Source organism: Mustelus asterias, chromosome X, assembly GCF_964213995.1.
Source record: "Mustelus asterias chromosome X, sMusAst1.hap1.1, whole genome shotgun sequence".
Classification (NCBI taxonomy): Eukaryota; Metazoa; Chordata; class Chondrichthyes; order Carcharhiniformes; family Triakidae; genus Mustelus; species Mustelus asterias.
In genome coordinates, this window is record NC_135834.1 from 8,004,992 (window position 1) to 8,018,531 (window position 13,540).

General features: G+C 49.5%; 1 protein-coding gene across 1 annotated transcript in view; it reads left to right on the forward strand.

Annotated features, from left to right (window-relative positions):
* LOC144481846 (sodium channel protein type 8 subunit alpha-like) overlaps nt 1–13,540 on the forward strand; it is a 639,525-nt gene that overhangs the window by 607,810 nt on the left and 18,175 nt on the right. The window contains exon 20 of the mRNA XM_078200997.1: nt 4,244–4,366. Within this exon, the coding sequence (XP_078057123.1) occupies nt 4,244–4,366 (123 nt within the window). The remainder of the gene's footprint in view (nt 1–4,243; nt 4,367–13,540) is intronic.

Consider the following 13,540-nt stretch of genomic DNA (forward strand, 5'->3'; position numbering starts at 1 on the left):
TTCCAAAGTTAGAAACCGTTGAGGTTCTGAATCCATTGCTGAAGCTTAATCTGACAGGGTTGGCAATGCAGTTTCTGTTCATGTCACTCTTGGGATATGGGTGTTGCTGACTCACTCTTGATTGCCCTTCAGAAGGCAACGGTGACATCTTTCTTAAATTACCGCAGTCCAAGTGGTGTAGGTACATCCACAGTGCTGTTAGGGAGGGAGTTCCAGGATTGTTATTGGACATCAGTCAGTCCATGTGGTGTAGATACACCCACAGTGCTGTTAGGGAGGGAGTTCCAGGACTGTTATTGGACATCAGTCAGTCCATGTGGTGTAGGTACACCCACGGTGCTGTTAGGGAGGGAGTTCCAGGATTGTTACTGGAGATCAGTCAGTCCATGTGGTGTAGGTACACCCACAGTGCTGTTAGGGAGAGAGTTCCAGGATTGTTATTGGATATCAGTCAGTCCATGTGGTGTAGGTACACCCACAGTGCTGTTAGGGAGAGAGTTGCAGGATTGTTATTGGACATCAGTCAGTCCATGTGGTGTAGGTACACCCACCGTGCTGTTAGGGAGAGAGTTCCAGGATTGTTATTGGACATCAGTCAGTCCATGTGGTGTAGGTACACCCACAGTGCTGTTAGGGAGGGAGTTCCAGGATTGTTATTGGACATCAGTCAGTCCATGTGGTGTAGGTACACCCACAGTGCTGTTAGGGAGGGAGTTCCAGGATTGTTATTGGACATCAGTCAGTCCATGTGGTGTAGGTACACCCACAGTGCTGTTAGGGAGGGAGTTCCAGGATTGTTATTGGACATCAGTCAGTCCATGTGGTGTAGGTACACCCACAGTGCTGTTAGGGAGGGAGTTCCAGGATTGTTATTGGACATCAGTCAGTCCATGTGGTGTAGGTACACCCACAGTGCTGTTAGGGAGGGAGTTCCAGGATTGTTATTGGACATCAGTCAGTCCATGTGGTGTAGGTACACCCACAGTGCTGTTAGGGAGTGAGTTCCAGGATTGTTATTGGACACCAGTCAGTCCATGTGGTGTAGGTAAACCCACAGTGCTGTTAGGGAGGGAGTTCCAGGATTGTTATTGGACATCAGTCAGTCCATGTGGTGTAGGTACACCCACAGTGCTGTTAGGGAGGGAGTTCCAGGATTGTTATTGGACATCAGTCAGTCCATGTGGTGTAGGTACACCCACAGTGCTGTTAGGGAGGGAGTTCCAGGATTGTTATTGGACACCAGTCAGTCCATGTGGTGTAGGTACACCCACAGTGCTGTTCGGGAGGGAGTTCCAGGATTTTGCCCCAGTGACAGTGAAGGAACAGCTGATATATTTCCAAGTCAGTACTTGGAGGGGAACTTGCAGGTGGTGATGTTCTCATGTGTCTGCTGCCTCATTGGTGAACAAACCAGCAATGCTGTTGTGAGCTTTGCTGTCTCAATGTTAGAACGATTGGGATTTTATTCTTGCAATCCCCTCTTGCCACCATTTTGTTCAGTGCCATGAGTGTCTCCACTTGAATAATTCCCTCACCCATGTAGGTTGTCCAGACTGGCAGAAAACTCCAGGTCAACCATCAAACTCCGGCTCAATCCTACCACTGTTGGAGTCTGCTTCCCGATGTTCAAATACCAAAGGCTATCAAATCTCAGGGGTCCGATTGGACATGGGTGGGGACACCAAACAGATATTTGCCGGAATTTTACTGGCACACCCGCATCAGAATCGGGACGGGCGAGGCTCACAGAATGGCATTCTCCGTTGGCCTCGGGCGGGATCTTCCGAGCGTCGGGCGGTCGAGGCGGTAAGATTCCGGCATTTATGACGGTCGCCACTTTTGCCCCCGTGCTGCCAATATTCAGCCCCAATGTCTTCATTGGATCTGAATATGAGGCATGTGATCGCGCCTTTATTACGCCCCATGCCCGTGTCCAATTTTACCCCCTCCCCTCCCCTCAGCCCCGTGTTTCTCGAGTGGGTCAAAATATCGCTGACAATCCAGACTTTTGGCCTGTCTAGGTGTGGCCGTGCCTCCGAAATAATCTAGATGCAATGACGTCAAACTCTGTCCGCGTGAGGTTTTGTAATAACTTTGTGCTTGAGCCCTAGGATGTTTCCAATGGTTGCTTTCGAAGCTGCCAGTGTGATGTGAACGTGAAACCCTTTGGGATTCAAAATGGTGGCCAGCGACCAGGTTTAGCCTCCCGCCTGTGGCTTTGATTGGAGTTGCATTGATTGGATGAAGGCTTACTAATGACCATGTTACATACCGATCTCATTAACTTCCTTTTCAGAGCCTCGCACTTGTCACCAGCCTTACTTTTCCTTTTGGCGCCTGGTACAATAACCATACATCTTACTTGAAGGTGATGATAGCAAGTCGATAACCTGTAGACCGATTTGATTGTCTCGTTCCTTTCCTCGTAGCAGAGACCTCTCCCTCTTGTGTGTTGAGTGAACGCTCCTGTTTAGATCTGTAATCCTTGTGGAAGAGTTAGAATTGTTTCAATCTGCCTTGTCAAACGGAAAGAAACGAGTTGACCTTACGATGTTTCCCAACTGTGCAAATCGAGTCCTAAAGACCTCTCTTGAGTACTGAAGACAGATCCGCGATACGGACTAACTTCCCCCAGTGTCCGGGGATTGGGGTTTAACTGATGGCAGCAATTAGCTCGATTAAGTGACTATTGTCGGAGTCCATTCTGAGTTGAGCTGGAACGCTGAGTCCACACTCCCAATGGAGTGTTGGCCAAAAGTTGGCCTCCATTCGACCAAGGGTGGTTTAACTCTCCAACTGTCTTCAGTGCTCAGAGCGTTTGAGAACTAGCTGAAGCACTCACCAAATGGATTTCTCCCTCTGTTTATGACCAAGGGTTGCCATTCACCAGGGCAAAGAGGGGTATTTAGGACAAAAAAAAAGCCTGGATCACAGGGAGATACTGCTTTGATTCTCTGTACCTCTATCAAACCTGCATCAGTATGTCTGACCTGTTTGGACTTTCTTTGATGTTCGGGAGCTGAGTACAACACGCACACAGTTGCAAATACCATGAGTCAGTTGTTCCAAGCTAAATTCAATCTCAACACCAATATCAAACCGGGTTGAAGGGGCATCTCTTTAGAGTCTGAATTCGAATCCCGCTCAGAGCTAGAGTGAGAAATTCGCTTTCCCCAGGACGGTGCAGGTTATACTTATTTGCACGTATCAGTGATAGCATCTCTCAAATCTCACCCCCTCAGGCTCTGTAATTCTCAGCCTGTCCTTTCATTTTTTTTTCTCTCGTTTCCACCCCGCCCCACCCCACCCCGCCCCGCCCCCGACGTCTCCTCCGTCTCAAAATCCGTGTGGCAAACCCGCACGAAAAGCGAGGCAACTCATCCGACGTTGGGCCCACCTTTACGTCCCTCACACTGGCGAAGTCTCGGACTTCATCCCGCGGGCGCGCGCTCGGAGGCGCCGTGCCCGCCGCCGTCTCCAGGCGCGCACGTTTTGCGTCCGGCGAACGGACGAAACGCTGGGTCTTTTTTGCCCGCTGCTAGGAATGCTGGGACTTTGAATGCGGGGGGGGTTGGGCGGGGGGGAGGTAACCCACTTGCTTTGCAAATGCACACTTCCGTCGGTCCGAATTGGCGGGCAAAATGGGAAGTTGGACACCGACCAAGCCTCAGCGGGGAGGGCGGGCAGAAGTGCCAGTGGTGACAGGACACCGGGAGCAAGTTTGTTTGCAGATGGAACTCTGTGTCCCCTCTGCCACGCTCCCCTCCCTACCCCCTCCCCATTCCAGTGCACTGCCTCTGTATACAAGGATTATATCAGAGGTTCGTTTGATCTGCAGCACAGATTTACCTATATTCTTTCTTGTAGGTACCTTTAATTTGTGTGGCTTAATTTTCTGGGCTTTTTTCTCCCTTCATTCTTCGATCGGACCTGCACAGAATAAAGGGCAAGGGTAAGGTTCTTATCATCCATTAGGTGCTTTCCTCCAACAGGTTTCCCCCCGTTAGTTGCCTGTGTGTCTGTGATCCTTCTTCTCTTTTCTTCCTTTTGCTCTATCTTATGCTTCTTCTCAACTACGCCTTTCCTTCTAGGTCACTAGGAATTACTTCAGGCAAAGGGGAAGTAGGGCGCTGGCTTTGGTGCAACGCAACGAACTTAAGACACAATTAGTCCACTTTGTTTTGCCAGCGCTAGGGCCTTTCGCTAACAGTATTGGGACCTTTGCTTTTGTGTTTCCATATAGGTTTCCTTAGTCAGCCTCGTAGCAAATGCCCTGGGCTACTCCGAACTAGGTGCCATTAAGTCTCTTAGGACATTAAGAGCTCTGAGACCTCTAAGAGCCTTATCACGATTTGAAGGGATGAGGGTAAGATGGCAGCTGACCTTCTGCATGCATATGAGAGAAAAGTTGAAGCATGCTAGAATTGATCAGTATAACTCTGGGGAGGGGGTGACTTAATCATGACCCCAGCTGCTGAACTTATTCCCTCTCCCGTTTTATTCTGCACTTGCACCCTCTCCTGTGAAGGAGATACATTAGGCTGCCTCATCACATTAGACCGGCCCAAACCTACATGCCATTGTAGAACATACATCAGCTGTTCTCATTTGGACTGGCTTACCTCTAGTGTTCTGAAAAGGGTTATTTTTTTTCTACCCCAAACCCCCTGCTGTAACCTTAACAGAGAATCACCAGGTCCAAAGACGTACGCGTGGCACCCAATGCTCAAACGTGGGTCAGGCGGGCCGAATGGTCGATCGATCTGCCGCTTCGATTGGGCAGCGCTCATTGGCGCCAATCTCGGGGGTGGTGCGGTGGCGGGGCGATGAAATTGAATATTTCTGGGCAAGCTATCGGAATGGCGTCTTTGTTGAGGGGGGGTTTTCGAGGGGGAGGGGAGCTCGCTCAAGAGACGCATGGCGTTCATCTGATTGTACCTGGTTGTTCTCAATCCAGTCCGCTCAAGACTGGTGGCCTTGTTTGACAGCTTTTCCCTTCCACTTCCTTCCTCTATGGTACCACCCCCACCACTGTTGTGTCATTTTGAACAAATTTGATCACAATCAAGCATTGCACTGAATGAGTTTGATGCCATCACCATGTTCTGATGTAATTTTTTTTTAATTTGGAGTGAGACAGACGGCTGTTGATTGCATGGAATCCGTATTGAATAATCTGCCCCCAACCCCCCACCGTGCGCTGAAGGCGCGCGTCACAACGTAGCGCCACCTTCACTTAGCGACTGGGCCGTCCGGTGCTCAGGAGAAGAGGCAATGTGTTAAAAGACGGCCATTTTCTTTCGCGCGTCGCGTTCCGTCACTTCCCGAGGTTAGGTGTACGGTACGTTTGAGAGGAACTGTGTTATCCGCCAATCCTGTCCAAAGCCCCCGCCCCAGCCTCAAGGATCACATTGCAGTGGTTTATAGAGACTGGCAAATGGCGGGAATGTGTTACAAAGGTGGGTAGAATCTCCAGCGAGCTGCACTCGGAACGTACAGACTCAAATCGCAATCCGTTGTTGACCATTGACTATTTTGGACAATACATGCATCGCATGTTTTCAGCATACGTGCGTGAAAGGCTATTGCCAAGGTGAGTGGACGACCAAAACATAAGGGCCAGATTTTCGGTCAGCTCGAGTTGAGAATTTCCCAGCCGAATGCTGGGGCGGGCTGGTTACAAGGCTGGCTTTGGCCCTCTGGGATTTCGTCCCGGTTCTTTTAGAAGCTTTTAGGACCTCCCTCGCCCCGTGTACCCTCTCCATGCCAACGCATGCCCCCAACCACCTCATATTTCCATGCCCCCTCAGACCCCAATATCACCTCTATAGCCACCCGTCCAGTAGGCGGACAGTCGTGGTTGGGGTATGCTGTTTCATGCACCACTTCCCCGCCACCACCCCACGCTGCTGGGGGATCGCTGTCAGCGGAACCAGCAGATCTCGCTGGCAAGAACGGCCGGAAAAATCTCAGCCAAAATTTGAAATCTCCTCAAGTGTTCAATCTCTTATAAGAAAACAAAGTTCGATTTAGTAACCACATCAAAGACAACGAATCATTTAATAGCCTCTTCGAAATGACAATCCGAATGTGAATTCAGCTGCCCTTGCTGAGTTACGTGCCTTTGTAGCTTTTGAGACTCAGCCAAGCATTCATAATGACCTCAGCTATAATAACAGCCCTTGGGGAATATCAATCAAGAAGTCTGTTGGAACTGCAGGGACAGGTGGTCATGGTTTTTTTTCTAACCTACACCAGATGGCCTGTCAATCAAAGAAGGACAGCAAAGGGGGATTCTTTTCAATGCTTACTGGCAGCTTCACCCTTCATTAATGGGGGCAGGGCTTCCGCATTCAGGTCCCATCCGCCATTTTTAAAGGTCTCCGGAGTTGGTCGGACTCCGTGAAAATCCGATCTTGACAGTTTCTACTTGGCCAGAACTGAAAGATGGGCTGGAATTCTCCGGCCGTTCACACCAGTGGGATTCTCCAGTCCCACCAGTTGTGTACCTCCGCCCGCAGATTTCACGGAAAAGTGTGGAGTGACAGCAATGGGAATTCCCATTGACAGCGGCGGGAACAGAGAATCCCACCACTAGCAAAGAGTACGTCCCCTTCCACTGCTGGGAATTTCAGCGCAGGGAAACGGACAGCTCGGAGGCTGGAAAATCTCACCCATTATTTCAGCAAATGAAGCATTAAAAACTCCAGGTGTTTTCTGGCATCATTGCAAAACAGGGTGTTTGTCCCAGGAAATAGATGACTGGGCACGTGATCGAGGTTTGAAATCATTGGTTGTAGTTGGCAAAGGGTAAGTAATGTGTCCAACTATTAATCGAACATGGGCGCATTGGCACCATTGGTCACAAGTATTTTTCTGAGATGCCACACACTTATACAAGCATTACTTTAAAGAGTAGAGTGGGGAAGAAGGAATCTTTATTTTTCATGAAGATTGGGTGACAGATTTAGCTCAGACTGAACTTCCCCTTCATTGAAAACAATGGGCAGCGCGGTGGCACAGTGGTTATCACTGCTGCCTCAAAGCGCCAGGGACCCGGGTTCGATTCCGGCCTTGGGTAAGTCTCTATGTGGAGTCTGCACGTTCTCCCCGTGTTCTCCTGGGTTTCCTCCGGGTGCTCTGGGTTTCCTCCCACAGTTCAAAGATGTGCAGGTTAGATCAATTGGCCATGCTAAATTGCCCCTTTGTATCCAAAGATGTGTGGGTTAAGTGGATTGGCCATGCTAAATTTCCCTTAGTGTCCAAAGATGTGTAGGTTCGGTGGATTGGCCATGCTAAATTGCCCCTTAGTGTCCAAAGAAGTGTAGGTTCGGTGGATTGGCCATGCTAAATTGCCCCTTAGTGTCCAAAGATGTGCAGGTTAGGTGGATTGGCCATGGTAAATTGTCCCTTAGTGTCCAAAGATGTGTAGTTAGATGGATTGGCCATGCTAAATTGCCCCTTAGTGTCCAAAGATGTGTAGTTAGATGGATTGGCCATGCTAAATTGTCTCTTAGTGTCCAAAGATGTGCAGGTTAGGTGGATTGGCCATGCTAAATTGCCCCTTAGTGTCCAAAGATGTGTAGTTAGATGGATTGGCCATGCTAAATTGTCCCTTAGTGTCCAAAGATGTGCAGGTTAGGTGGATTGGCCATGCTAAATTGCCCCTTAGTGTCCAAAGATGTGTAGTTAGATGGATTGGCCATGCTAAATTGTCCCTTCGTGTCCAAAGATGTGCAGGTTAGGTGGATTGGCCATGCTAAATTGCCCCTTAGTGTCCAAAGATGTGTAGGTTAGATGGATTGGCCATGCTAAATTGTCCCTTCGTGTCCAAAGATGTGTAGGTTAGTGGAATTCTTGTGGTAAATGTATGGGGGGCCACATGGATAGGGCCTGGGAAAGAAACTCTGTCAGAGAGTCGGTGCAGACTCGATGGGCCAAATGGCCTCTTTCTGCACTATCGGATTCTATGATTCTAATCCAATAAGACTCTTCTTGTTTTTGCGATGCATAACATACTATCGGAGCGGCATTGACTTGTCAAAAGGAGGTGACGGTGAGTTCTCTTCTTGAACTGTCAGCACATAGTTCTGTGAGGTGACAGGAAAAGGGTTCAGAATTGCAAAGCTTGGGCTGCATTTAATGCCATCCAATGAGGTGAGTTCAGTGGCAGGGATGGGGGGGGTATTTAATTGGGCAGGAGAGCACTGGGTAGGGACCCTGCCATATTCCCGCTTGTGTCCCGATGAATTCCGGGTGGGAAGGTTCAGGTACAGCCTTCCCGCCCGCTGCCACCTGCGGCCCTGAAGTAATTCAATGCCCAGTAAAGGGCCTCATACCACCACCACTGGTATTCACAAAAGTGGCAGGGGGAGAGGGTTCCAGCAGGCGAACCTACATTAAATTCCGCCACCTGTGTCTCTTTTACAGAGGTATGTACAAAAGTAAATTGTGTGGAAAGGTTGGTCATAGAAACAGAGAAGATAGGAGCTGGAGTAGGCCATTCAGCCCTTCGAGCCTGCTCCACCATTCATTATGATCATGGCTGATCATCCAACTCAATAGCCTGATCCCCGCTTCCCCCCATATCCTTTGATTCCCTTCGCCCCAGGTGCTACTCTAATTTCTTCTTGGAAAACATTCAATGTTTTGGTCTCAACTGCGTTCTGTGGTAGCGACTTCCACACATTCACCACCCTCTGGATGAAGAAACTTTGCAAGAAAATTCTAATCCACAAAGAGGCCATTTTTATTTTATTCATTTGTGGGACATGGGCGTCGCCAGCTGGGTCAGCATTTATTGCCCATCCCTAGTTGCCCGAGGGCAGTTGAGAGTCAACCACATTGCTGTGGCTCTGGAGTCACATGTAGGCCAGACCAGGTAAGGACGGCAGATTTTCTTCCCTAAAGGACATTTCTGACCCAGATGGGTTTTTCCGACAATGGTTTCATGGTCGTCAGTAGATTCTTAATTCCAGATATTTTTCATTGAATTCAAATTCCACCATCTTCCGTGGCGGGATTCGAACCCGGGTCCCCAGAACATTAGCTGAGTTTCTACTCTGGCGATAATACCACTAGGCCATTGCCTCCCCATGCTCTCACCTCTCCTCACCCCCTCTCTTCACAAAAGCACCAAAAAATGGGAGCAGGAAGTAGGCCATTTTGGGCCCTTGAGTCACCTCTGTCGTCCAGTGTGATCATGGCTTGATCTCACCTTGGTCTCAGTTGCTCTTTCCTGCCCCTATAGTTCAAGGGGCTGCCTAACTCAGCGTTGAATATATTCGAAGATTCACAGTTCCCTGGCGCACCAAATTCCAAGGAATGCTTTGATTCCTCAGGATCTCTGTTGAAAATACAAGCCCCTCATTGTGAAACTGTGGGGGAAATCTTCCCGTCCCGGGAATCGTAGCTGGGGACGGGGGCGGACTGTCCGTCGACCTCAGGTAGGATTTTCCAGTTTTGGGGCGGGCCCAGCTGGAAAATCTCGCCCTGTGCCTCTTGTTCTAGTTCCAGAGAAGAGTCATACAGACTTGAAACCTACGCTCTGTTCCTCTCTCCACAGATGCTGCCAGACTTGCTGAGTTTTTCCAGCATTTTCTGTTTTAGATCTAGAGTACCCCCTCCCCCCCCACCCCGCAAGGGGAAACATCCTTTCAGCATCTACCCTGTCAAACCCCATCAGAATCTTAGAATTTCAGTAAGATCACTTCTCGCTTTTCTAAACTCCAACGAGTACAGGGAGGGAGAAGGTCGATGGATTTTTTAAAAATACTTAATTCACGGGATGTGGACATCGCTGGCTGGGCCCCGCATTTATTGCCCATCCCTAATTGCCCCTTGAGAAGGTGGTGGTGAGCCGCCATTTTGAACCCGCTGCAGTCCATGTGGTGTAGGTACACCCACAGTGCTGTTAGGGAGGGAGTTCCAGGATTGTTATTGGACATCAGTCAGTCCATGTGGTGTAGGTACACCCACAGTGCTGTTAGGGAGGGAGTTCCAGGATTGTTATTGGACATCAGTCAGTCCATGTGGTGTAGGTACACCCACAGTGCTGTTAGGGAGGGAGTTCCAGGATTGTTATTGGACATCAGTCAGTCCATGTGGTGTAGGTACACCCACAGTGCTGTTAGGGAGGGAGTCCCAGGATTGTTATTGGACACCAGCCAGTCCATGTGGTGTAGGTACACCCACAGTGCTGTTAGGGAGGGAGTTCCAGGATTGTTATTGGACATCAGTCAGTCCATGTGGTGTAGGTACACCCACAGTGCTGTTAGGGAGGGAGTTCCAGGATTGTTATTGGACATCAATCAGTCCATGTGGTGTAGGTACACCCACAGTGGTGTTGGGGAAGGATTTTGACCCAGCGACAGTGAAGGAACAGCCGATGTATTTCCAAGTCAGGATGGTGAGTGGCTCGGAGGGGAACTTGCAGGTGGTGGTGTTCCCAGGTACCTGCTGCCCTTGTCCTTCTAGTTGGTCGCAGTCGTGGGTTTGGAAGGTGCTGTCTAAGGAGCCTTGGTGAGTTGCTGCAGTGCATCTTGTAGATGGTACACACTGCTGCCGTTGTGCGTCGGTGGTGGAGGGAGTGAATGTTTGTGGATGGGGGGCCAATCAAGCGGGGCTGCTTTGTCCTGGATGGTGTCGAGCTTCTTGAGTGTTGTTGGAGCCGCACCCATCCAGGCAAGTGGGGAGTATTCCATCACACTCCTGACTTGTGTCCTTGTAGATGGTGGACAGGCTCTGGGGAGTCAGGAGGTGAGTTACTCACTGCAGGATTCCCAGCCTCTGACCTGTTTTGAGAGCCACAGTATTTATTTGGCTGGGTCCAGTTAAATTTCTGGTCAATGGTAACCCCCAGGATGTTGAGAGTGGGGGATTCAGCCATTGACTGTCACGGGGGCGATGGTTAGATTCTCTCTTGTTGGAGATGGTCATTGCCTGGCACTTGTGTGGCGCGAATGTTATTTGCCACTTGTCAGCCCAAGCCTGGATATTGTCCAGGTCTTGCTGCATTTGAACATGGACTGCTTCAGTATCTGAGGAGTCGCGAATGGTGCTGAACATTATGCAACCATCGGCGAACATCCCCACTTCTGACCTTCTGATGGAGGGAAGGTCATTGAATGAAGCAGCTGAAGATGGTTGGGCCGAGGACACTAACCCTGAGGGACTCCTGCAGTGATGTCCTGGAGCTGAGATGACTGACCCTCCAACCACCACAACCATCTTCCTTTGCGCCGGGTATGACTCCAACCAGCGGAGAGTTTTCCCCTCGATACCCATTGACTCCAGTTTTGCTCGGGCTCCTTGATGCCACACTCGGTCAAATGCTGCCTTGGTGTCAACGCTAGTCACTCTTGCCTTATGTCTGGAGTTCAGCTCTTTTGTCCATGTTTGAACCAAGGCTGGAATGATGTCAGGAGCTGAGTGACCCTGGCAGAAACCCAAACTCAGCATTGGTGAACACGTAACTGGTGAGTAAATGCATCTTGGTCGCAACTGTCAACAAGACCTTGAATCACTTGGCTAATAATTGAGAATGGACTGATGGGGTGGTAATTGGTTGGATTGGGTTTGCCCTGTTTTTTTGTGTTGTGGGCAGGGGCGTACCTGGGCAATTTTCCACTTTGTTGGCGAAATGCCAGTGTTGTTGCTGTACCCGGACAGTTTGACTTGGGGCGCGACTAGTTCAGGAGCAAAAGTCTTCAGCAGTATAGGCAAGATCAAGGTGCCCATTGGCATTGTACCCGCTGCACTCACCCGTTTTCCAATGCCCGCGAGAGTGAATCGAGTTGGCTGAAAACTGGCTCATGTGATTGCCAACTGGAATAGCAACAAAGGAAACCAGAGCAGGAGTGGGCCATTCGGCCCCTTGAACCTGCTCTGCCATTCATCTAGATCATGGCTGACGATCTTCCTCAATGCCATTTTCCCTCGCTGTCCCCATATCTCTCCATCTCTTGAATATCGATCGACCTCTGCCTTGAACATACTCAGTAACTGAGTCTCCCTCTGGGGTAGAGAATTCCCATGATTCTCCACCCTCTGACACGAAGAGGCAATTTAGCATGGCAAATCCACTTGATCGGCACATCTTTTGACACGAAGGGCAATTTAGCATGGCAAATCCACTTGATCGGCACATCTTTTGACACGAAGGGCAATTTAGCATGGCCAATCCACCTAACCTGCACATCTTTGGACACTAAGGGACAATTTAGCATGGCCAATCCACCTAACCCGCACATCTTTGGACACTCGGGCAATTTAGCATGGCCAATCCACCTAACCTGCACATCTTTGGACACTAAGGAGGAATTTAGCATGGCCAATCCACCTAACCTGCACATCTTTGGACACTAAGGAGGAATTTAGCATGGCCAATCCACCTAACCTGCACATCTTTGGACACGAAGGGGGAATTTAGCATGGCCAATTCACCTAACCTACACATCTTTGGACACTAAGGAGGAATTTAGCATGGCCAATCCACCTAACCTGCACATCTTTGGACACTAAGGGGGAATTTAGCATGGCCAATCCACCTAACCTGCACATCTTTGGACACTAAGGAGGAATTTAGCATGGCCAATCCACCTAACCTGCACATCTTTGGACACTAAGGGGGAATTTAGCATGGCCAATTCACCTAAACTACACATCTTTGGACACTAAGGGGGAATTTAGCATGGCCAATCCACCTAACCTGCACATCTTTGGACACTAAGGGGGAATTTAGCATGGCCAATCCACCTAACCTACACATCTTTGGACACTAAGGGGGAATTTAGCATGGCCAATCCACCTAACCTACACATCTTTGGACACATCCTCAAACGCTCGTCGTACATCAAGCCTTTCATTCCCAGGAATGGTTCTCATGGAGCTCCTCTGGACTCTCTCCAGGGCCAGCATGTCCTTCCTTAGATGTGGTGTCCCATGTTGAGGTGGTTGAACCTGGGAAGACTTTGCAGGCATGACGTATGAGACTTCAGTCAATGGTGCAAAATGTGATGTCTGCAAGAACTTTAAAGCGAAACGCGGTGCCTATTTACAGCGCCGCCCCAGGAAATTTAACAGGAAGTCGTGTCAGTTGATGCGCATTCAGAAAAGCAAATTGAACCCATCAACGGGCTGCAATGTTGGCAACCCGGATGAGAAAAGGGATAGCATGCCGAGTCCCGCAGTGGAATCCAAAGATGTCCTCGACGAATTCACGCCATGAATGTACCGACCCTTTCACAAACTGTGTTTTGTCCTCAGGTTAGGGGGATTGACCATGCTTAATTGCCCCTTAGTGTCCAAAGATGTGCAGGTTAGGCGGATTGGCCATGCTAAATTGCCCCTTAGTGTCCAAAGATGTGCAGGTTAGGTGGATTGGCCATGCTTAATTGCCCCTTAGTGTCCAAAGATGTGCAGGTTAGGTGGATTGGCCATGCTAAATTGCCCCTTAGTGTCCAAAGATGAGTAAGTTAGGTGGATTGGCTATGCTAAATTGCCCCTTAGTCTCCAAAGATGTGCGGGTTAGGTGGATTGG